A 25,617-nucleotide genomic window follows, 5' to 3' on the forward strand; every position below is an offset into this window, starting at 1 on the left:
GCAATATGAAACACCCCTTTCCCAAATAAAATTGGTGGGTTGACATGAACTAAGTCTCTCTCTTGCTCAGACTGACCACAGAGACTCTAGGCGTCAGTGATCCTCTGGCCCAACCTCCAGAGTCGCCGGGACCATAGCTGTGCATAACCAAGAACTGTGTCTGGTTTCGTTTTTTCTCAGACAGGGTCTTACTATGTTTCCCAGGTTGGACTTGAACTCCTGTCCTACTGGTCAGCTTTACTATCACTGTGACAAGACACATAAAACAGGAGAAAAGATTTCAACTCACAGATACAGTCCGGATCTCTAGCTCCAGTTGCTTCAGGCCTGTGGTGGAGCAGAGTGTTACTCAGAAGGTGTGTGGGAGACAGCTGTTTACCTGGAGACAGCTGGAGCAGAGAGAGGGAGAAAGAGTTCCGGGGTCCTCACATCTTCCAAGGGTGTGCACCTAGTGATGGAAGTTCTCGTAGACCACACCACTAACGGTTCCTAACCATCCCCAAGTGCCATCAGCTGGGGCCAAGCCATCAACACTTGTGCTCTTACAGTGGCCACAGCTGTGTCCTACACAGACACAAACTACAGCATCTGGCCTTGGCTTCCCAAGTAATTGGGACTACAGGTGCGTGACATCATTCCTGACCCAATTGGCTGGCTTTAAAGCCTCTTTTTTTCCTTCTATAACTTTAGGTTTATTTTTTAAAGATTTATTATCTTTAATCATACGTTTGTGTGCAAATATGTGCACACACGTGCAGGTGCCCCCAGAGACCGGATCTCCTGGAGCTGCAGTGACAGGCAGTTGGGAACTGCCTGACTTCGGTGCTGGAAACTGAACTCTGATCTCTGGAAGGGCAGCAAGCATTCTTAGCTGCTGAGCCATCTCTCTAGCTCCCAAGTTGTTTGTTTTTTGAGATTTCACTTTTAGAATGACTGAGAAGGCCGAGTTCCCATCTATCTTTCTCTACCCCACCATTTGTCCTACATTATTTTGCATCTGCCGGGTATGTTGTTACAGTTGGTGAACAAACACTGACACTCCTCTCTTTCTGCCTTCTTCCGTTCTTTTTTTTTTTAAAGGATAGGCTCTGCAGAGCCAGGGATCGAACCGGAGGCTGCATAAATGCTAAGCCAGCACTCCACCAACTGAGCCACATCCCCAGCTCATACCGAAACATTATTAATAACTTAAGTCCATAGCTCACGTCAGGGCTCACAGTGTGGTATGCTTCGTGGGTTCTGAGTACCGTTCAATGTCATGATCCACTATCACCATAAAGAACAGCCTCACTGTCCCAACAGTGCCCTGGGTGTCATCTCCTGAACCCCCCTCCTCACTCCGAGTCCCTGGCAACTGTGAGCCTCTATACATCTTTTAACCTTTTCCAGAATGCTATATTCTTTTATGCACCTGCATATTTTGAAAGTTAAAGTAGTCCATGATGCCATTAAGGATTCTTTCTCCCACTGTGATGGTTTGCATATGTTCAGCCCAGGAGTGGCACTATTAGAAGGTGTGGCCTTGTTGGAGTAGGTGTGGCTTTGTTGGAGTGGGTGTGTCACTATGGGTGTGGGCTTTAAGACCTTCTTCATCCTAGTTGCCTGGAAGCCAGCATTCTGCTGGCAGCCTTCAGATGAAGATGTAGAACTCTAGCTCCTCCTGCACCAAGCCTGCCTGGATGCTACTGTGCTCCTGTCTTGATGGTAATGGACTGAATCTCTGAACTTGTAAGCCAGCCACAATTAAATGTTGTTCTTATAAGAGTTGCCTTGGTCATGGTGTCTGTTCACAGCAGTAAAACCCTAAGACACCCACCTTCTCCCTGTCCCACAGGTTCTCACCCCGAAGGCGCCATTTGTACCAGCGTCTGAGCCTCCATGTAGCTTTTATTTATGAAAATATATACAAAGAAGAAGACACTTTCTTCTCTCAAGCAGTAAGAATAGTTACACATTGATCCATATTTTGATTTTTTTTCACTTAATTGGTCTTGAAGCTCCTTCCATAACAATACTTATCTCTTTTTCACCAGCATGCACTATTTCATTGTACAGACAAGGCAGATTTTAACAACCTCCATAAGACGATCAGTTGGCTTATTTGGAAAAAAGTACGAAAGATCGGAAGCATCGTGGTGATGAAGACCTTCAGCCCAGGTGTGTGGGTGCCCCTGTGATCACAGCACTTAGAAACTGCTGCAGGACAAAAGAGAGCTTGAGGCCAACCTGGGCTACATAGGGAAACAACAGGAAGACCTCTCGATAGAAGCTGTGTGTCTGTGCACACAGGATAGACTCTTTGCATTTGGTGTCTTCTGCTGCAGGTTGACTATCACACTGGGCTGCACACCTGCGCCTGATTACTGTGCCCTGTGAGGCTGCACTGTTAGGCAATGAGGAGCAAGTGAGGTGGCCCAGTCAGCACACGGGGCAACAGCTGGGTCTAAAGCAGAGACTGTGAGGTTGCCTACTTTAAAAAAAAAAAAAAGTTAAGGGCTGGCGAAATGGCTCAGTGGGTAAGAGCACTGACTGCTCTCCCAAAGGTCCTGAGTTCAAATCCCAGCAACCACATGGTGGCTCACAACCACCCATAATGAGATCTTATGTCCTCTTCTAGCTATAGTGTGTACAATAATAAATAAATCTTTGGGCCAGAACAAGCAGGGACTGAGCCAGTGGAGTTGATTGGAGCAAGCAGGGCCAACTGGAATGAGCAGGGTTGACCAGAGTGAGCAGAGGTCCTAAAATTCAATTCCCAAAAACCACATGAAGGCTCACAACCATCTATACAGCTACAGTGTACTCACATACATAAAATAAATACATCTTTTTTTTAAAAAAGAAGTTAGAGTTTCAATAGCAGCTGCAACTGTTTCGCAGGACCCTGAGCAACTCCTCACTCTATGGACAGTGCCGGCTTCTGATACCCACTCAGCAAGAAAGCATCCAAGATCCATGGGTTCTAAGGGAACACTGATATTTGACCTACCTCCAACTATGGGTCCGGACTTTACTATCCCAAGAGGTCTCGAGCCAGTCAGTCCTTCTGGAAGTTGGACTAGAATCCCAGCACCCTCCAGTTACTTCTTTCTTCTCTCCTCCTCTTGCTCGGGGCCTGGGAATGCCTCTGGCTCAGCTGTTTCTTAAACCGTGAAGGGATGGTTCTTTTTTGGCACTGACTATCTGGGGAAACCTAGTCTCAAACCTGGAAAGGCTAACAGGTCTTCTGTGAGTTTAGTGGGACAGGAATCTAGATTGTATTTTAACAGTCTAGGTTGTATGTATGTGTCAGCCAGGTGCAATGGTGCGGACAGAGCTGTGATCCCGGCACTTGAGGAGCAGAGGCACAAGGGTTCATCCCAAGTTTGAAGCCAGCCTGGTTTATACAGCAAGTTCAAGGCTAGCAGAAGCTATGTAATGAGACCTTGTCTCAAAAAAAAAAGTATATATATGCATACTCCTATATATAACACTGTATGGAAATAACTATATGAGAAATGGAGGGGAGGAGGGAGGGATGAAAGGAAAGAGGGGCTATTAGATTAAAAGAAGAAGAAAGGGAGGAGGGTGGGAAGGACAGGAAAGAAAGTGACGGCTAGACCATCGCGGAAGGAAGGGACCACTGTGAACCCAGCCACCCGTGATGGCCAAAGCCTCTTCCAGTTTCATCTGTTTCCATTCTGTCTCCAGCCCGTGGAGGACTGTGGTGCTTTTCTGAGATGTGTCCTCCTGAGACAGCAGTCACTATGGTGACCACTGGGCTGTCCCACAATGTCTGAATTACAGTAGACAACCAAGCTTCCAGAGTAACAGCCCCTAGAGCCACATTTTCCTACTGGTGCGCACACACAAGCACACACACACACACACACTCACACTCACAAGCTGTCCTTGCCTGACCCTTCGGAGGGAAGTAGCAGGAAGACCCTTCTAGCTCTGCTGTCCAGGAAGCATGCCACTTGCTTGCCTACAATTCAGATAAGTTGGGTATAAATACAATTCAGTGGTAGTGTGCTTGCCTACCATGAACCCCAGTACTTTTAAAAAGGAAAAACAAAACCACCACTATTTTTTTTCAATAATTAAAACTAAATAAAACTGACTGGGCAGTGGTGGCATACACCTTTAATCCCAGCTCAAGAGGCAGAGGCAGGCTCTGTGATTTGGAGGCCAGCCTGGACTACAGAGAAAGTTCTAAGACAGAGAGACTCTGTCTCAGAGGAGGAGGGGGGCAGGGGACAAAAAACGAGATAAAACTGAAAATTCAGTTCCTCGGCCATACCTGCTATGTATGCTCAGTAGCCACAGTGGGTCCATCTTGGCTGTGTGGCTATGAAATATCCCTGTCCATTCAGCATGTTTAACTGGGCATGCTGCCCCAGAGCCTTCTCACGGACTATTTAAGAGGGGCTGAGGGGCTGAGAGATGGTGCTGCAGTTAAGGATACTTTGTTGCTTTTGCAGAGGACCTGGGTTCAGTTCCCAAAACCCACACGTTGTGGCTCATGAGCTCTGGAACTCCAGTTCTGACCCCTTAGGGTACCAACCACGTATGTGTGCATACATACAAGCATGCAAAACATAGACATAAAATAAAAATTTTCAATCTAAGATCTTTTAAGAGAGGAAAGAGGGACCCAGGAGATGACTCAGTGGGCGAAAGTGTTTGCCATCAAGTCTGATGACCTGCCTCCTCCAACCCCAGGACCCATAAGCTCAAGGGAGAGAATTAACTCTGCCAGCTTATCCTCTGACCTCTGTAGGAGTGACACACACAATAAATGGGTAACTGCTATGGCAGGGGAGTTTGGTGGTGTATGCCTTGTAATCCCCATATTTGGGAGGCTGGAGTGGGAAAGTCACAAGTTGGAGGCCTGCTTGGGCTACCTGGTGAGACCCTATCTAAAAAAAAAAAAAAAAAAAAAAAAAAAAAGCAAAGACCAAAGTTGTAAGCTCAGAGGTGTAACAGGTATTTAGCATATGTGAGACCCTGGGTTCAGTCCCCAGCACCAAAGAAATACAATAGCAACTAAAATGTCTAAATGTAATCTGTGATCCGAGGCCAGATTTTAACCCAGGAGGTGACATAACATTGACAAAATCTGATTAATGAGTAGTTTGTAAACTGTTAATTTCCTAAATTTTAGAAAAGATTTTATATATATGTTTGCCTGCACACCCACACACACATGCACATGCACACACGCATATAGGCAGTGACATTGGAGGCCAGAAGAGAGTGTCAGATCACTTGGGGTCACAGATGACTCTAAGCTGTCTCATAGGTGCAGGGAACTAAACTCAGGGTCCTGTGCAAGAACAAGTGCTCTCCACCACTGAGCCTCCTCTCCTACCTCTAACTTCCTGGTGTTACAAATCCACACTGTAGTTAAGCAAGAGTTAATGTTTAGAGATGCTGTGTGCAGAACACTTAAACATTCTCAGTGCTATTTTGTGATTTTTGGAAGTCTGAAGTGACTTCAAGACAAAAAAAAAAAAGATCAAAACCTTAAAAAAGTTATAGATCCCATTATATAACCAGTTACCTGATTAGAGGGAAGAACAGGGGAGTGTGTGCCTCCTGGGCTCTCCGTGTAGACAAATGCAAACCGCTGTGGAATCAGCACCACAGCTCCCGTCTGCTTAGCGCTAGAGAACCCTAAGCTGTGCTTGATGAGTTGAGGACAGTCCAGTTCCAATGAATGAGGCCCTTCCTGCAGGCTGGGGTTGGAGGGCTGCTGGTTTGACATCACTTGATTTGTGGAATGGCTGAGCAAGCTGTTTTTCCTCCCTGGACCTCAGTGCCCTAGGCTGTAAAGACACCCCTTGCATCTCAGGGGTGCTTCATGGTGTTCTAAGACCATGGAAGTGAAAAATAAACCAAGAGGCTTGGGGAGACAGCTCAGTTGGTACAGTGCTTGCCATGCAACCTGAGGAACTGAGTTTGACCTTCAAAACCCACATAAAAACCAGGGCACAGTGGCACACACTTGTAAGCCCAGGACTAGAGAGGCAAAGCAGGAGGATCAATGGGCTCACTGACCAGTCAGTCTAGTTAGGCCAATGAGAGGCCTTGCCTCAAAACCATAAGTATTCCAGGACTGCTGGAAACATATAGAGAGACTGTCTCAAAACAAACAAACCCCAAGATGGACAAAGCCTGGGGAGGAATACCCACCAAGTGTCCTCTGGCCTCCACACACCCATGCACCCTCACGAACACAACAAAATAAGCTGAGAGCTAGAAAGGGCCACACTCCTGGGACAGGATGACCCAGAAAACCTAGAATAGAACCACAGCCCATCCTTCAGAAAGTACTAGTGTTTTCTGCTGGACTCTATGGTTCAGTGGTGGCAGCTGGAAGTCTGTGTGCAGGGACTGCTCTGGAAGCCCTCAGAGGCATCCTAGTCTGTGCAGGTGATCTCCAGGTGTTCCCGAAGCTCACATGGCTGTGCACCTCCTGGGGGCCGTGGGCTCACCGTTAGCCATATTCCTGGTGCTTTCTGTAGAACACAAGACCCCTGTTGCCTGGAGTTGCATCTGCCCTTCCTCCCTCCGTTGGTGTGTGTCCTAATCTCCTGCGAGTCTTTGTGCTGAGAGAAGACACAATGCCATTCTTCAGAATATTTGGGAAGGTTGGAGAGATGGCTCTGTAGTTAAGAGCATTTGTTGCTCTTGTAGAGGACCTGAGTTCAGGTCCCAGCTCACAGCAAGAACTATTTTCCCTGTAGCCTCATAGCCAACGTAGCCTCCATGGCTTCCAGTAACTGCCTAGTAGCCACCCTGAAGCTGCCCGTGTCGATGGATACATTCACTGCTTAAGGCTTTCTCATAAGCTAGTTTGCCTTTAATGCAGGATTAGTTCCCCAACCTTTGATCCTGCTTGTCTGAAAGTCCCAAGACACTACAGGAATCCCAAATTAGTCATTTGGGAGTAGAATAGTTAAGTACCTTATGCCGGCTTCAGAAGGCTCAACTCATCCAAACTAGAAGGCAGAGACAATTGGGGATTATAGTGTCATTGGTGACTTTGGTGGCTATGAGGGCACAGGGTTTACTGGCACTATTACTCAAAGTCACCAGCCTTTTTCAGTTTGCCCAGGACCAGCCACATGGGGCTCTGGCCTGAGCAGCCCTTCGAGGGCCCCAGCATTCTAGCCAGAGCTCACTTACCAGCCAAGTCTCTCCTGCCAATGGCCACGAGGCCCTCGAACAGTGCTTTGCTGGGGTTCTCCCCAGCTGCGGCCACACCATGCAGCCAGATGAGCAGCATCCGGTGACCATGCTCCTGGTAGCTCCTAGTTCCTGTGGACATGAGAGGAGAGACCACCTTGGCATCTTCCCAAAGTGTGTGTCTGCTGCCCTCTACTGCATCCTGCATGCACCCAGCTGGAAAGACGCCCTTCTCTCAGCTATAGGTGGCCTGGGTTGAAGCTTAGGGTACAGATTTTCTCAGATGGAGTGGCTTGGTGACTGGTGTCTCGGGCTGCAGAACTTCCATAGGCTCGGGTTTTCTCTGAAACATCTACCTGCCTATGTTACTCAAAAAAAAAAAAAAAATGTCTTCAAGGTACATCTTTAACTGATACAAAGGAGCAAAGAAATTGCTGGAGCAATGACTCAGTGGGGAAGAACACCCAGTATGAAAATGTTTGGACTTGCCCTCAGACCCACGACACTCATGTAAAAGCTGGGCATGGCTCTGTGCACCTTTAACCTCTGGCGGGGAGTGGGGGATGTGCAGAGAAAGAAGCACCAGTAGGGTTGTTAGACAGACAGCCTAGCCAAACCCCAGCAAGCTTCAGCTTCCGTGAGTCAGGAAGAGTGAGGAAGCGGGACACTCGGTGCCCCTCTTCGGCCTCCATATGCAAGGGCACAGGGGCATACACCATATGCACATGCACACACACTCATATACATCACACACCCATATAGCACACACACACACACACACACACACACACACACACACACACGTATACACTGAGTCATCACTCCCGAATGCTTTATTTATGTTTCTTTGTACCAGGGCCAAGATGTCTAAACTGATATTAATTAACAGTGACAACAGTCACCACTCACCCCCAACCCCCCCGCCGCCGCCATGGGGAATGGCATTAGCTGACTGTATAAACAGTGAGTATAGGTCCCAGCTGATTCTGCAAAATTCAGGGTCATAAGGAGGTAGAATGGGGATGCAGAGCCTGTGCAAGAAGCCACGAGAGCTTTGGAAGTAGAGTGGAGCTGGGCTGCGGGTTGTGCAAGCTTCTTTCCCCAGCTGCACAGAACACAGAACTCACCTCACATGCCCCTATCCACGGGCTGCCCTGGGGTAGGGCAGGTTAGTGCGGTACCTGTCCACTGTTGCTCAATGGCACAGACATGAGCCTCCGTGAACTGCCAGGAATAGGCCAGTTTCTTCCACTCATTGGGCCTTAGATACCGGGAGGCCAGTCGCCAAAGCACGGAGCGGAGCTGCTGCGTTTCCTGACGATGGTCTTGCTTAAAGGTTAAGTTCTTCCTAGAGACGTCGCTGCCATCCCTGCATGAAAGGTGGTCCTGGGGGTGGGGGGTCAGATTCCAAAAGTGCAGGAGCCGTCTGGGGCCTCCTTGCAAGTTCTTTCTCGTGATACAAGTGATACAGAACCTGGGAACCTGAATCAGCATGGGTCTGTGACTTCATGTCTGCCACCCTGTCTGACTGTGCCTTGCCTTGACCACTGGACCTCCATCTAGAACTCACCTCCCTGACTTTCAACCCATTGCCACAGTCAAAAGAGCTCTACTGTGCCACCTCCTCCAGGAAGCCTCCAGCCAGAGACCTCTCTGTTCTCACACCATTTCTCTATCACCATGAAGTTTATGTATTCAAACCAATTGGTTTCTTGGCCAGGATCTTACCAGCACAGACCCAAGTCTGCCTCATCTCAGTGTGGCTGGATGCTTGCTTATCCAGGTCCTCACAATCTTGATGGTACCCAAGGCAGAGATGGCCACCCACTTAGAGAGAGGGCCCCCCCCAACGAGGTTGGTTGAGGTTCCATGCACAGCCAAGGCTGGAGGGATCAATGGAGGTGGTACCTTCTCCCATCGGTAGAAACGATCAGCTTTTATGATCATGTCCACCAGGCTGACATGGTTGCTACGGGCAGCTACTGCCAGGGCTGTTTTTCCTTGCTGCAAAGAAGAGGCAGAGGGAAGTTTGGACAGGACAGGGCGGGGCTGCCTCTTGACTTATCACAAAACCTCCTGCCCAAAGAAGTGCTTCCAGTGGTCCACACTGGAAACAGAAAGGTTTTCTGGGCTGCATGGTAGAGATGTGGGACGATGATGATGATGGTGATGATGGTGATGATGATGATGGTGATAGTGTTATTAATTATATTTACTTGTATGTATTATTATTGGCATTGATAGCAGTGTCTGGCATGGAGGAAGCTGTGAAAACGTGAAAGAAGGGCTGCTTCGAGCACAGGTACCTTATCTCTCAGGCTTAAGTCAGCTCCAGCAATGAGAAGCATATCGGCTACATCCTGCCAGGCGTGCTCAGCGGCAAGGTGGAGGGGAGTCTGCCGCCTCTGGAGAAAAGATGAGGGGGGAGGTAAAGCATGCAAAAAGCATATGGGGAGCCAGGCAAGGTGGCTCGGGCTTTCAGTCTCAGCACTCAGGAGGCAGAGGCAGGGATCACAGATCTCCGTGAGTCCAAGGCCAGTCTGGTCTACATAGTAGGTTCCAGGACAGCCAGGACTACTCAGAGACCCTAACTCAGAAAATGCAATACAACACAACACAACACAACACAATAATTAGAGGGTGGTTTAGGGTAAGCACTGTTCTTGCAGAAGATCCTAGTTAAATGCCCAGCACCCACATCGGATGGCCCACAGCTGCCTGTAACCCCACCTCCAGGAGATTTTATGCTCCTCCGGCCTCCCAGGGCACCTGCACATAGGGAGCACATACTCACACAGACACTCACACTCACGTGCAAACACACATACACACACAAATAAAAATAAACCAACAACCTTGAAAAGCTAAAAAAGGAACTTAATTTCTCAACTCTAGGTCATGCTGGGAGAGCCCTGGGTCTGAATGGTTGGTTTCTGCAGTCACTCACAATGTCCACTGCGTCCAGATCACTGTGGCCATCTATGAGGAGCTGGACAAGGCCAGGGAAGTTGTGCTTCACAGCAAGGTGCATAGGAGTGGTGCCCTGCTATGGGAGAGACACACAGGTCAATGACTTGCCCCCTCCTCCAGGACTGCAGATTAAAGGTAGGGTAGGGTCAATTTGGCCACTGTAGTCTCTCAAACAATAGAGGTGACCAGAGGCAGGCACAACCACAATGCCTGAAACTGGAGGCCTAACACTGAGTGTAAGTCTTTGTGCCAGGTTAGAGAGCCTGAATGCCAGCCTTGAGTATGTGTACATGGTGTGACCTTGGACATGGCTGTTTTCCTACTCTGGTCCACCTTCCTCTTTTACTCCTCATCTGACAAGTGATGGTTGCTAAGGACCCTTCTAACAACACCATCTTCTGATTCTCTATCACACTAAATCCATACAGTGGTCTAAGAACCACACAAGGAGGTTTGTGTCCTTCTGAAGGTCTGCATCTTACAAATAGAACCACTGCGATTCACAACCCAAGCTCCCAAGCTAGGAGGCACCTGGGCAGGTCCCGGATCATAGTGATGTATGGATGAATGAATGAATGAGAGTAGTCAGGCACCTAAAAGAGACCTTACACAACTCAAACACTTGTCTAAGGCTTTGTTCAGGGCTGAGGAACACCATTGCCAACAGCCACATGTGGCCTCCTGACTAATAACTACATGAAGATATGCCACAGCACCCACCTCTCTAGGTGACAAGGACACACATGCTATGGAATAGTACCAAGCCAGTGAAATGGATGTTGTAGATTTATACTCCTAATAAAATATATACTTAAATAGTGAACATAAAAAGGTTACAGGACATAACATATAAAGACCAAGGACTGCCCTCAGCTGTCATTAGTAGTACAATTCAGGGGAGAGAGGTGTATCTGTATTTTAATTAAGTCATTAGTTAATTAATAATTAGATAATAATTAATTATGTTTAAATAATTGATTTATCAATTATTTAAAAATAATTGATTATTTATGATATCTTTATTTTTATGTATATGAGTATTTCACTTACATGTATGTTTGTGTAACATGTGTGTGCCTGGGCTAATGAACATTAGGAGCAGATGTCAGAGCCCCTGGAATCAGAGTTATGAATGGTGATGGGCCACCATGTAAGTATTGAGTAAGTCCTCTCCAAGAACAACAGTGCTCCTAACCACTGAACCAATCTCCATCTCTACTTACTTATTTTAAAGATTTATTATTTTTATGTGTTTGCATGTTCATCTGTGTGAGCATATGAGACTTGTGTGGGGTTGCCTGTGGAGGCCAGAATATACTATCCCCTGGAGCTGGAGTTATAGGCAGTTGTAAGCCACTGGATATGGGTTCTGGAAGCAGAACCTAGGTCCTCTGTAAGAGCAGCCATCTCTTCAGCCTCTGCTTATTAGCATTTTAGTGTGTGTTTTGAAGCAGGGTCTCACTATGTAGCGCTGGCTGGCCTGGAATTCACTCCGTAGAACAGACTGGCCTCAAACTCATAGAGATCCACCTGCCTCTGCTTCCCAAGTGCTGGGATTAAAGGCCAGTGCTACCATGCCCAGCATCCCCCGCCCCAACCCCATGCAAAAGCAAGAGGTTTATTTTCTGGTGAATCAGGGTCGATCTTCAATTAGTCCCTCAAGGTGAATGACTAGAAGGTGACCCACTGTCAGCATTTTAACAATACCTCATTTGTAAGTGAGGAGATATGACTAAGGTTTAAACTTAGCCCTGCAGTAGAACCCTACAATTGACTTTTTAAAAAAGCACACAGAAGAGAAAAATACCCAAGTCAAGAGCACTCCTGTACTGAATGCCTATAAGAAATGACACAGATTTTTGTTTTTTTGTAGCTCAGGCTGGCCTTGAGGTTGCTAAATTGGGAAGAATCCCGGGGTAGGCATATCTGGGTTTTCTCATAACAAAATCTGTCTCAACCACAGGATGACACTGTCCCTAATAAATTCTAATAGCAAACAACTGAGACGGGGAGGTGGCTCAGTTGGTAAAGTTTTTGCTTGTTAAAGTTTTTGCCAAGCAACCATGAGGACCTGAGTTCAGATCCGGAGCACCCACATTAAAAGCCGGTGTGGCAGTACACACCTGTAATCCCAGCGCTGGGGTGGGGGTGGAGGTGAGGGTGGGGGTGGGGCAAAGCCAGAAGACACACATGCACGATAAATAAAGAGAAAGAGAGACTAGAACTAAGTGGCTGGGTCTGCCAGTTGTAGTTAGCTCAGCTGGGAGGATGGCCAAGCTTGGTTTCAACCCTGCTCCCGACAAAGATCAGAACATGATAATGCCACTATTCCTTCAGTCCCTGCACCCCCCCCCCGTCCCCCTCCTGGGACTGGAAGTGCCCAGTTCTCCCTCCTGTGCTTAATTAAAGCAGTTATGGGACACTGCTGTGAAGATCCTTTCAATCCAGGCCCAACACTTACCTTGTCAGCCACATTTGTGCACCCTCCTGCCTTAATGAGTGCCCGGGACAGGTCCTCAGAGCCACCGAGGGCTGCGTAGTGGAGGCAGCTCAGCCTTTTCTAGAGAGAAACAGGCATCAGGGCAATTTTCCAAGGTGCTCTCATGTGGGTGTGGCAGGGCACCTTGAGATTCATATTCCACTCAAGTCTCATGGCGGGAGAAATCTGTGATTTGCCCAGGCCTCGTGATTTGCAAAAGGCCCACTGTGGCCTTTAACCACAATGACTTTTGCTATGCCACATTGCTAAGCCATGAAGAAGCCAAGACCAAGACCCAGGATGACTGCCTTAAAGCCGCTATTCACAGAGCATTTCGGAATCAGCTGTTTATGATAGCCTGGAGAAGGGACACCATCAGTCTCAGGAGGGCTGGCTACCTGGGTGAGGGCATTCACGTTGCTCCCAGCACCGAGGAGAAGCATCACACAGTCAGCATGGATCCCTTCAGCGGCTGCATGCAGAGCCGTCAGGCCCTCCTGAAACACACAGGGGGTTGGTGCCCGGGTCAGCTGAAGCCAAACCTATGAAGGCTGCATGCCTCTGTTCTCGCCATTTGAGCTCTCAACCAGTGAGAACAAGAGTCTTGGTTACCTGTGGCTTCTGAGCCCACACTGATGGAATGTACATGCCATGCTGACTGTCATCGACACCTCTGTCCATGTGTTCCTCGTCCCTTAAGCCATCTCACCCTCACCAATCTAGTCCCTCCTATGTCAGAAAGTTACCCTTACCATCTGGGTGGTGACAACTTCTCCTGATTTGACAATCCAGCCTATCTGACTCTCTGCTCAGCCAGGCCTCTGGGCTTCCACTCACCTCCTCCTGGTGGGTGTCACTGTGAGAAAATGCCCTCAGCTCCCTGCTCCAGGTCACTCCCAAGACAAAGTCACACTGCACCACGGACTGGGGCCTCCTCAAAGACAGAGAGCACCTCGTCTGTCTGTGTGTGTCCCCAGCTGGTGACTCACCGTGTTCTGTTCTTCCAGATCGAGCCCAATGTCCACAAGTCTCTGTAGCACATCCACATGGCCCTGGCTGGCAGCCAGGTGCAGGGCCGTGTTCCCACCCTACAGGAAGAAGACTGTTCGAAGGGCTCACAGATTCAGAGCCACCAAATATGTATGTCAGTATGTCAGAGAAGCCCTGTTAGAACCCCTGCACCACCCTCCTTTTTACAGGCACAGAAGTTAACGCCCAGAGTGACATGTTCAGGATTATAGAGCAAGTCTGACAAGTGTCATGCCTGTACACTGCCAAAAGCCACCAGGAGCATTCTCAAGGCCCATTCCTCCACACACTCTTGTTCCTTATGATTCAAGGCAGGTTCATTACTTTAAAAATAAAATAAGGGCTGGGATTATAGCTCAGTTGGTAGAGTGATTGCCTAGCATGCACAAGGTCCTAGGTTCAAGCCCGGGAGTATATAAACCAGGCATGGCAGTGCTACCTATAAACCCAGCCCTTGGAAGATAGGAGGACAAAAAGCTCCAGGTCACTTTCAGATACATACTGAGCTTGACGCCAGCCTGGACTATATGAGACTGTCTCAAAGAAAGAAAGAGGAGGAAGGAGAGAAAGAGAGAAAAAGAAAAGAAAATTCATCTTGAGCATCTTATACCCCAACAGCTGGCTCACATGCACTGAAGTGTCCATATGACACATTCGGGTCTTTCCTTCTATCAGAGATCAAATCAGAAGTAGGCTCTAGGAGGCTGGAAAGACAGCTCAAAGTTGAGAGTACTTGTTGCTCTTCCAGAGTGCCTGGGTTCAATCTCCAGCAACCACATGGTGCCTCACAACCATCTGACACCCTCTTCTGACTTCTGAGGCCACCAGGCATGCCCATGACACACATATCATCAGGGAAAGCATGCACACACATAACAAAAATCAGAAAAGAGAGATAAGGAGTAGGGTCTCAGAGGTGCCGGGACCAAGAGGGTGCAGGGTGGCTGCAGCCTGGTCAGGAGTGTTACTCTCCGGCATCGTACCTTGTCCTTGACACTGTGGTCACAGCCAGAGCCCACGAGGAAGTCCAGAGCATCCAGCTGTCCGTGCTCAGCCGCTCTGTGAAACGCTGTTCTTCCCAGCTGGCCGGAAGGTGAGGGACAGTGAGCTTCCTCACGTTGCCAGAGCACACACCTACAGTGGCCCTGCTCTCTGCTTCCCTCATCTCTCGGCACTTGTAGCTGTCTCTCTCACCCCACTCCCCTGACAGTTCTTACCCTCAGAAGTCCCTAGCCCCCTTGGCTTTCCTTCTCATGATTCCAGTCCACCCAAAATCACACCTTCAGAGTTCTTTCCTGCCCTTAAAGTTCCAAGGATGCTTTCTACCCCTTTCCAATGACTCTAAATCTCTCCCTCCCTAAATGACCCCTTCTCTGGGAAGCAAACAACAGGCTCCCTTCTCTGGTCTGTTTAGTCCTTGATGGACGTGAGAGTCAACCATGTTCTGTTCTCATCCTGCCCATTCAGGAACCCTTCAGGTTCCCTCTAGGGACTCTCAAGGTAGAGTGCAGTTTTTCTAGCTGATCAAAGAATGCACTCCAGATGTGCAGTGCCCTAGCAGAGCCTGAGCCCATAAGATCCATCAGCAGTGTCCCGACTGATAGGACACACTCGTAAGTTCCAGCCAATGGAAGAATTGGATGGATAGCTTTGCATGGATCTTACCTTGTCTGCATGGTCCAAGGCCACATCCTCTAGGTCTTCCATGACGAAGGCCAGCACAGGCACGTGGCCTTTCTGAGCAGCACAGTGTAGTAAGGTCAGGCCATCCTGGAAACAAGCCCAAGGGGACCCCTGGAGCCTGTGAAGGGAGACCCTTCTCATCCATTACCTGTCACCCAGCACACAGCTCTCCATGGCAACAGTGCTGTCAATCAGGATGCCAGAAGCCAAAGCCTGGCTCCATGCTCATCAGCGCTGGTTTGGGGTCAGTGGCCTTTATCCCTCTGAGTCTGCATTTGTGCAGACTGCTTCAGTGCAGGTCAGAGCACAGGGGAAGTATATATGCATCTCTAGCTGGCCTGGAACTCACTCTGTACACCGGGCTGGCCTCAGACTCATAGGGATCCTCCTGCCTCTGCATCCCCAGTGTTATGATTAAAGGTTTTTCTCTATCATGCCCTACTAGGAAACATACTTTATAAACAGAAAAAAAGATTCTAAACTGTAAGATGAGATCACACAGATTAAGAACATCCCACCAAGCAATTGTGTGAGAATTCTAGGCACCAGTCTCCTTCATACAACTACAAATGAAGAAGCCAATGACAGAGCTGGAGAGATGGCTCAGTACTTAAGAGAAGGCTGCTCCTCCAGAGGACCTGGGGTCAATCCCCAGCACCCACTTCAAATGGCTCACACCTGCTTGTAAATTCAATACCAGGGGATCCGATGTCCTGTGGCCTCTCAGGGTACCTAATGCATGTGTTGCATATAAACTAATGCAGGCACACACTAGGCCGGCACACATACATGCTCAAATGAACAAAAAAAAATGAAGCCATTAACTAGGTGCTCAGTGTAAGATTACTAAGACTGACCTCATAAACCCCCAGGGAGATCAAAAGCCAGATGTGCTATGCAGGATGCAGGATGTGCTATGCAGGCTTCAGGATCTGGCTCCCTCTTTGAGAGAGTGGGGAGCTAGGAAGAGAGAGGTCTCTTGAGTGATATTTAATTTCCTGAGTGATATTTAAATGGGGGAGACTTACAAAGGACTAATGACCCAGGACCTCCACCTCTGCCTGCATTGAGGTTGTGGTCCCTGAAGTGCTGTTTGTCCTTTTAAAAAAAATATTTTCAGAGCTCAGCATTTAAGAGCACTTGTTGCTGTGGGTCCCATGTTCCCATCACCCACAGGGTGGCCCACAGGATGGCTATCGTGAGTGAACAGGGAGGGGCACGTTTCTCCTAAAGGCTCACAGAGAAGGACTGTTTAGGGTTTCTGGGGTACAAACAGTTGTGAACTGCCACGTGGGTGCTGGGAACTGAACTTCCATCCTCAGCTTCCTTCCTTAGCTGCCTCTCTCTCTTTACCCATGTGAACTCCTGTGATCACAAAGGACCCATGTGGATAACCAAGCAGGGGGGGGGGGGATCTTCCTACTTCAAGATCTATAATCTTATTTGCAAAATTCCTTTTGTTCTATTAGATCCTGTGATTATTAGGCTGAGATTAGAATATAGACATCTTTTAGGGGCATTTGGCACCATAAAAGGAAACCAGTTTGGGGATAGGGCTCGGTAGATAGAGTGCTAGCTTAGCATGCACCAGCCCTGCGTTCCACCCCCAGCACAGAACAAACAAGGTGTGGTAGCATGCACCTGTGATCCCTGAACATGCACGGTGGGGCCAAGAGGCCATCCTCAGCTATCTGAGCAGTTCAAGGGCAGCCTGGGCTACGTGAATTCCAGCGGAGAGGATTCCAAACACCCAGACTTGTGAGACCCTGCTCCCTTAAGTCACTCACACACCAAGTACTGAAGGAGGCCAGGTACCTAAGGGGCCAGCACCCACCCAGCCTGGGGCATTATGCCCACTATTGATTTTGCTTCTCCCATTACATCAAGGTACATAAATACGATACCATTTTCAAATGGGAAACAAACTTGGGTTGTAAAGTAACCACCCAAGATCTGAGAGTTGGTATCCCCGATTCTGATCCTTCCATCTGGCCACCGTGAAGATGAGAAGGACAGAGCCTGACCAGAGACCCAAGGAAGACCTCCTGCCTCAGCTCATCTTCCCAGGGGCCCTGTAGAGTACTGGGCTGTGAATATGGAAAGCAGCTGGCCAGGCAGTGGAGAATTTCCACCCCAGAGCAGAGAAGAGTGCAACAACCGTATGAGAGAGTCACCTAATGAGAATACCCCTGTCCTTTCTCCAGCCTGGGGGTGCTCTGCTCAGTGGGGGCTGAAGGTTCCAGAAGGCCAGATGAGCCATCACAGGTAGGTGGGGAAACAGAGGGGCCCGGGCTGCCACCTGAAGCCTTACCTTGCTTTCACAGTGGACCTTGGCCCCAGCATTGACCAGGATCTGCACAATCTGCAAGTGGCCAAACCAGGCAGACAGGAGGAGTGAGTTCATTCCAAACTGGGGAAGAGGACACAGAGAGGTGAGAAGAAAGGGAGGAGGTAGAGGCGTGGCTGTGGCCGCATGGCCAAACCATTCATCTATAGGTACAGATCAGTTCAGAGAGCCCCAGGCTTTAGGCATTTAAAAACTGGAAAATTTTGCTGGCTTTTTAAACAGAATTGTTCATGTTGTTTTATATGTGTGAAGATTTTGCCTGTATATATGCACCGTGTACATGCCTGGCACCAGAGGAAGCTAGAAGAAGGTTGTCAGATCCCCTGGGACTGGATTTATGGATGGTTGTGAGCCACAGTGTGGGTTCTAGGAATCAAACCTGGGTCCTCTGTAAGAGCAACAAGTGCTCTAAACCACCAAGCTGTCTCTGCAGTCCCAGGTTTGCTGTTATTAAACCAGAGGCTGATAGACTATTGGAAACTTTCTTTTGCTAGATAGAACCTGAAAATAAACCAGGTGCCATCCACTCTCATTGCTACTTGAATAGAAGGACCATTGAGAATGAAATGTTTGGTGAAAACAGATCTCAAGGGTTTTTTTGGAATTTTGATTTTGCTTTATTTTGTTTGAGGTAGGGTCGTATGTAGCCCAGGCTGGCCGCAAGCATGGCTAAGGATGACTTTGACCCCCTGTTCCTCCTGTCTGAACCTCTCAAATGCTGAAATCAAAGGTGTGTGTCACTGCGTGCTGCTTATATCGACTGCCTGTGCCTGCAGTGGAGCACATGAGGAGATGAGAGAGCCCTGCCCTTAGCTCTATCTTTCTGCATTTCTATGGCTTCCGAGGACTGAATGGCAGAACATAGGCTCTAGGCTTGCATAGCGCCCACCTTCACCCACTACGTCATCACCTGCCTTTTGCTCGCTGGTTTACTTTGAGACAAGGTCTCACTATACAGCCCTGGATGGTCTGGAATGCACTACGTAAACCAGGCTGGCTTCAAACTCACAGAGATCATCTGCCTCTGCCTCCAACACATTGAAATTAGAGGTGCGTGATGCAATGTCCAGTGGTTTCTTTAATTATTTATTTATTTGGTTATTCAGTTTATATTTAGTTTGGGGACTAGGCGTGTAACTGAGATGGGAAAGGGCTTGCCTAGCATGCATGAGGTCCTGGTTGCAATCCCCAGCACCTTACAAACTGGACATAGTGGTGCACACATGCAGTCCTAACTCTCTAGAGCTCTTGGGGAATGGAAGCAGAAGGAACACAAGTTCAAAGTTAGCCTTGAGTTTGAGGCCAGCTTGGGCTCCCTGAGACCCTCTCTCTATTTTCTCTCTTTATTTTTTCCACCCCCCCCCCACCTCTGTACAGGTGAGCCACAACTCTAGCCCTGAGTTTTCATTCCTAAGTATACCTGTATCAAATGTCACACTGTCAGATTCATCCCATCTAAACCTACAGAGGCAATTCCTTAGATCCTCTTTGGGGCCCCCTCCCTCCCCATGCAGAACACCATCTGCTCAGCTGTCCAGAATGCTCCAAGACATAGCTTCTTAGCACATTACTCATTAAGGGCAGAGCTCCATGGCCTCAGCACCACAGGAGACCCTCTGCTTGGGCCCTTTACTAAGTGGGCCATTATTGATCCATGCAGTTATTTGTTCTATGGCTTACCATTCTCCCTCATCACATAATGTCGTGATGGACTAAAAATGTTCCCAGAACTGAAAGGCCATGGATAACAGTGAGCACTTTCTTCTTGTGCTCTCAGTGGGGAGGGGTGGGTCCAATGTCACCAGTTCCTATCAATCCCCAAGATCAACTTGGGCCCAGCCTATTATGCATCTGCACGTCACTGACAATCCCACCAATGACAACTGCTCACAGGTCAGACACACACACACACACACACACACACACACACACACACACACATACCCCTCCCTACCGAGTCCACGTCGTCCACAGCAGCCCCACGCTCCAGGAGCAGCCGCACAGCCTGCTCGTGCCCAGCACCTGCAGCCCAGTGTAGGGCCACTCTGCCCACCTGCCAGGAGGAGAGGAAAATTGTCACTATGCCCGACTGCTTGACCTGCCCCCAGCACCCTCCCTACCAAGACAGCTGGCCTGCAGGGAGAAAGGACTGTTGGTGGCCATGGTGACCAGCTGGCTGGGGACCCAGCCCTTCTTGGGGTCTCTTCTCCCTGATATGGTACAAATCATAAGATACACTGATTAGGCCCATCTGTCCCTGCCTGAGACTCTTCACCGCTTCTCCTCACTGCTCTTGGAGTGGACCTACAACACCCAGTGTGGTCTGGCACTTCCCCCGCTCCCCACCAGTGCTTCTCAGAGGGGCCAGATGGTTTCCAGCTCCAAACCTTTCTTCCCTGGGAAGCCACATGTGATCTAAGACAGCTCTCAAAGTCCCCAAGGGAAACAGAGTGTCTGGCCCTTCCTTCACAGTGAGCTGACAGGGTCTGGCCGGCTGGCTCACTCTCCACCACCCCAGGAGTTCATTCTAGTTTCTGGCCCTCAGTCCATCTGAGCATGCTGGGCCACCAGCCTCCATCTGTGGAATCCACTTCCCTGCTGCTTATGAGAGGCGGCACACAGAAACTCTACTGTTCTATGTAATCTCTGGAGACCTGACCTCTCTCCTTCAGAGCTTCTGCCTCACCATCCCCTCACCTAAAGCACTGTTTCACCTCACTCTGGAAGCTTTCTGGAATATCTCCAGGTGGGACAAAGCCCTTGGGCCACCCCCTGTGCTTATAGGAAAGCTTATCACAGTGGGAATGAGGCCATTGGTTTGCTGTCTTTGCTACCCCACCAGACTCCATGGCTTCTGCTCTGTTTCCAGCACCTAGCACAGGGTAGCCCTCAGTGAATGGATGGATGGATGAATGAATGAGCCAACGTGCATGAGTGAATACATTGAATCAAAGAATGAGGACATCAATAAGTATGTAAGTTGATATAGCTAGTGAAAAGATGAATAATGGATGGATGGATGGATGGATGGATGGACAAACAGACAAAGTGCTGTCATCCTACAAGACCATGCTTACCATACATAAAATAAATGTTTAAAAGAAAATAAAAGGGCTGGAGAGATGGCTCAGCAGTTAAGAGCACTGACTGCTCTTCCAGAGGTCCTGAGTTCGATTCCCAGCAACCACATGGTGGCTCACAATCATTTGTAATGGGATCATATGCCCTCTTCTGGTGTGTCTGAAGACAGCTACAGTGTACTCATATGCATAAAATAAATAAATAAATCTTTAAAAAACCATGCTTCCCTGCAGGTACTTATTTATCCAGGAGCTGAGACCAAAGCTTCAGTCACCAGCCACATGCTGCAGGACCTAAAGTAACCTGCCTCTGCCCTACTGCACCTGCCTCGACCCATACATAGGATCAAGACTTCCTACTCTCCACATCTCTTCAGGGCTGAATGGCAGCCACCAAGCAGCTGGAGCGCTCTGAAAACCAGAACCCTGGACTCATAATTCTTGTTACTATTCCTACATCCCCAAGCTGGCTCTGAAGACTGAAGTCACACCATGGTGTATCACCCCAGACAGTGCAGCCTCTGCTGCTGTCAAGGATCCTGCAGCCAATGCCTGCTAATCATGGCCTAGTATATCACACAAGAAGTTCCTCAGAGCCAGAGTTCTGAGTCAGAGAGGGGCTACCCTGTATGATATCTGGGCCTGCCTTTAATGTCCACTTAGAAGACATGCTCCTTCCTCTATCCTCTTCCCCAGCAAAACCATGGACCCTAGTGCTTCCCTGCCTGACTACCAGACTACCAAAATGGGCCTGTGCCTCCCCAGCTTCTCACACACGGTGGGGACAGCGGGTGTTAAGAGAGCCAAACCCGACTGCTGCTTCACACACACTCCCCGAGTCTGGAGTCCAGTCCCTCATGGTCCCCAGAATCCTGCTGACTACACCTCCCCACCTTTGTCTTTTAGATGTGCCATCCAGCTGAGTCACACGGACTCGTAGCCTGAGCTCTGGAACTGCCAAAGCCTGGCTTGGAATCCTGACCCTCAGACCAGTTCAGGCAATGGACACAGCACGGGCCTTCCCACAAGTCAATGCACACAAACACGTGACCTGTGGCACAGGGACTTGTCCCATAGGGTAGCAGCACTGTAAGGTCGGTCAGTTTGGGTCATACTCACATGGTTTCTAGCCCTGATGTTAACTCTCTTCTCAAACAGCTCCTTCATCCTCTCCACCTGATTCCAGCGGGAGGCCTCATGGAGCTGTCTCTCCAGGGGAAGCACTAAGGAGAAAGAGGGGGTTGGGATGAGAGGAAGGGACCCCCATTCTCTTGGGGATGTGTTTGGGGATGGTTGGGTCATTCCCAACCTTTGACCACCTTTGAGGCAACCCAGGTTGAATGACTGTGTGGATTTAATGTGCCACCCTGAGGGAGACCCGAGGTGGAGTCTCCCATTTTTAGACCTTCTTATTCCTTATTTCTCTACCTCTTCTCTCCTTGCCCTTAATTTTAACCCTTTCACCTCCACATCTGCTTTGCCTGGCTAGCAGGCTCCCTTCTCTGCCTTCTCTCTCCCTTCAGGGCACAGGGAGATGGCTTAGGTAAACGGCGTGCCTTGCAAACGTGAACACCTGAGCGATTGGGCTCAGAGCCCTAGAAGTCGATTTAAAAAGAACAAAGTGGTTGTCAAGATGGACCAGAGAGTAAAAATGCTTGCTGCCAAACCTGGAGCCCCAAGTTTGATACCCCAGACCTACGTGGTAGAAAGGAGAAAATGTTCTTCTGCAAATTGCCCTCTGACATCTACATGAGCACTCTGGTACAAACATACCTACATATATATACACAAAAGAAATAGACAAAAATGTACTGTAAAGGACAAGTCCACTGTTATGAGCATTTATGGCTCCTTCAGAGAATCTGAGTTTAGATCCTGGCAGCCATCTTGGAAGGCTTGTATCTGCCCATCACTCTAACTTCAGGAGATCAACACTTTCTTCTGACCTCTGCAGGCACCCTCGCACATAGTCACACACAGACATGGGCATACACACAAAAAAAAAAAATCTATAAAAAAAAAAAAAAGCGGGGGGAGATGTGAGATGGCTCAGTTGGTAAAGACATTTGCTACCAAGGCTGACAGCCCAAACTCAATCCCCAAGACCCACATAGTGGAAGGAAAGAGCTGACTCCCAAAAGTGTGCTTGACCTCCACAGGCACATCATGAGTACCTGCACACACACACACACACACATACACACACACACACACACACACACACACACACACACACAAATTAATTAATTAATTAAGTAAGTAAGTAAGTAAGTAAGTAAAAGAAAGCTCAAGATGGTTCAATAAAAGTGAAGGTGTTGGCATACAAGCCTGACAACGTGAGTTCGATTCCCAGGGCCTGTGTGAAGAGCCAATTGCAGTGGAGTGTATCTGTAGTTCTGGCATTAGATAGGAGGCAGAAGAACTGCCAGATGCTTGTAGGTCAGCCAGTCTGGAGTATGCTCCACAACTTAGCAGAAACAGCAAGAGAGATGCTATCTCTAAAACAAGGTAGAAGGAGAGCATCAACTCCTGAAAGTTGTCCCCTGCCCTCCACACATGAGCCTGGTCCTTTGTGCATCCAGGGACAGAGAGCCAGCGACTTGGCGGGGAAAGCATGCACTGAAGTGACAGAGTTAGAATGAAACCTTGCCTGTCCCATGCTGCTCGCTCGCCCCACACATCTCCAGCCTCAGCAACGCACACCAGGCTCTCTGACACCTGAGCTTTTATGGGCGCTGGGTCTTCTGCTCAGAGTCACACACCCTCAAGTTCACTGCTCTCCCTTTGGCTGGGAGAATCCTTAAGGATCCTTTGACCCCAGCAGAACTCTGTGACCTCTCTGAAATAACCGGTGCACACTTAGGAGATGAAGGAGGGTCAGGAGTTCAAGGACAGCAAGCTGAAATTCAATGTGGGCTACATGAGACCCTGTCTCTTTAAAAGGTGGGGCTGAGGGGGCCTACAGAGAGATGGTTTAGTGCTTAAGTGCTGCTCCTTACAGAGAACTTGAGTTTGGTTATGAGCACCCACATCTGGTGACTGCCTATAACTATGGTCTAGGAGATCTGATGCCTTTTTTCTGGTTTCTTCCGGTACACATAAGCACACACAAACAAATAACAAAGCAAGGCACATATCTTTAGTCCCAACACTTGGAGGGAGAGGTAGGCAAATCTACAGCCTGGTCTACATAGTGAATTCAAAGACAACCCCAGGAATATACTGTGAGAATCTGTTAATAATAATAATAATAATAATAATAATAATACAAAATTTTAAAGCCACACTTAGGCTTAAGGGAGCCCAGTCCCCATTCCTCATTCATCTGGGAGGATGGTAACAGCTGGCTTCAGCATTTTGAAGTCCAGTGGGCAGGACTATGGGGATTTGAGAAAGCTCTCCCGGGTTCAGTGGGCAGGGCTCAGACTGGGCAGCAGGACTAAGACTTCTCAAAGGAGCTGATGGCTCAGTCCTCTTTCCTCTCCCAGGCAGGGCACCAAAGGTCTCCCAGCTACATGCATGCTTCCCACACATTGAGATGTCCTGGTTCTAAGTACATTCTGAAAGAGGCTCTGAAGTTCCTTATCTCACACAGGGATAGGGCTGACCACAGCACCTCTTTCCTAGGCCCTGGTTCCTTCTTTGATATGGTGTCTACACCCCATTTTATTCTGGGTGAACTGAGATCTTTAAGTGTTTGTTTTGGTGGTGGTGGTGGTGGTGGTGGTGGTGGTGGCTGACAGGGTCTCATGTAGCCCAGGTGGCCTTGGACTCCCTGTGTAGCCAAGGATGGAAGGTGATGTTGAATTCCTGATCCTCCTGCCTCTACTTCCCCAGTGCTAGGATTACAGATGTGTGCCACACGCCTGGTTTTACATGGTGCTTGGGATTGAACCCACGGCCTTGTGCATATTAAACAAACATTCTACCGGCCAAATTGTGTGTGCTCCTATTCCTGATTTCAGCATTTCTACAGTCATGTGACCTCACCCTGTCTCTCAGCCCTCTCATCTGAAAAATGGAGATGTCAGTAGGCCCAACCCATATAGTAGCAAAGACAGAAGACTGGCCTGACCTGCTTTAAGGACTGCCACACAAAGCAAGTTATTATCAAGGATCGTTGTCACTCGAGCTTGCCTTGTTCAGGACACCCTGAGTCCCAGATGTTCAGCCACTGTGCCCTACACCTGTGCGGCATTCTTCTGTTTTTTTTTTTTTTTTTTTTTCGGAAGCCACAGAGAAGACTGAGACAGAGGTGTCCAGGCCAAGGGCCAGCCTCTCTCTGGGTCACCCTCTGTGACCTGGGGTCCTCCCACCAGGCATCCGTTCTTTCTGCGCACCCCCCCCCATCCTCCGCCCCGCCCCCGCCAGCGGCATTGGGACTCACAGCCGTGGGTCTCCCAAGCCAGCTCCTCCTCCATCCTGCAGCTCCCGGCTGGTGCTAGGCGTTTAGTTGCCAGGGCGGGGAGAGCGCAGAGCTGGGAGCGCGCAGAGCGGGGAGTGGGTGGTGGAGGCTTTGCATCTCTCTGTAGCCCCTGCTCATTATCAGCCCATCCGCGAATCCGACCCGGGCACCCACAGCTTACACACACACACACACACACACACACACACACACACACACACACACACGCCTTCAAGCTGCCTAGGTCCCTGCGCGCAATCCCCCTGGGACCTCCCAACCTTGATGCCTCAACAAGCCCTCCCACACTGGACACTTCAGACCCCTACTACCCCACCAAGCCTACGGACATAGGACAAAAGATGTATTCAGGATCAGAAAAATCGGGTTACAACAATAACGAGATATAAATTACGTTACTTAGATTGGCTAAAACCAAACGCAAACAAACAAA

General features: G+C 48.9%; 1 protein-coding gene across 11 annotated transcripts in view; it reads right to left on the reverse strand.

Moving 5' to 3' along the window:
- Positions 1-25,401, reverse strand: part of Ankdd1a (ankyrin repeat and death domain containing 1A) — a 31,949-nt gene extending 6,548 nt beyond the window's left edge. For 3 of the 11 annotated variants that reach the window (XR_001779211.2, XR_001779212.2, XR_001779213.2), the window contains exons 1-15: positions 25,149-25,394; positions 21,881-21,984; positions 19,636-19,734; positions 17,646-17,744; positions 15,317-15,421; positions 14,635-14,733; positions 13,612-13,710; positions 13,021-13,119; positions 12,605-12,703; positions 10,121-10,219; positions 9,480-9,578; positions 9,082-9,177; positions 8,355-8,559; positions 7,174-7,305; positions 5,546-6,503 (exon numbers count right to left, since the gene is read on the reverse strand). Coding sequence is in view for 7 of the 11 variants with exons in the window: in XM_017313713.2 (XP_017169202.1) it covers positions 6,442-6,503; positions 7,174-7,305; positions 8,355-8,559; positions 9,082-9,177; positions 9,480-9,578; positions 10,121-10,219; positions 12,605-12,703; positions 13,021-13,119; positions 13,612-13,710; positions 14,635-14,733; positions 15,317-15,421; positions 17,646-17,744; positions 19,636-19,734; positions 21,881-21,984; positions 25,149-25,182 (1,530 nt within the window). In the remaining 4 variants the exon portion in view is untranslated. The other 8 variants (XM_017313713.2, XM_017313714.2, XM_006511595.4 and 5 more) reach the window with 8 other exon arrangements.
- Positions 25,402-25,617: the final 216 nt, after the last annotated feature.

The sequence above is a fragment of the Mus musculus genome, chromosome 9 (assembly GCF_000001635.26).
Source record: "Mus musculus strain C57BL/6J chromosome 9, GRCm38.p6 C57BL/6J".
Lineage (NCBI taxonomy): Eukaryota > Metazoa > Chordata > Mammalia > Rodentia > Muridae > Mus > Mus musculus.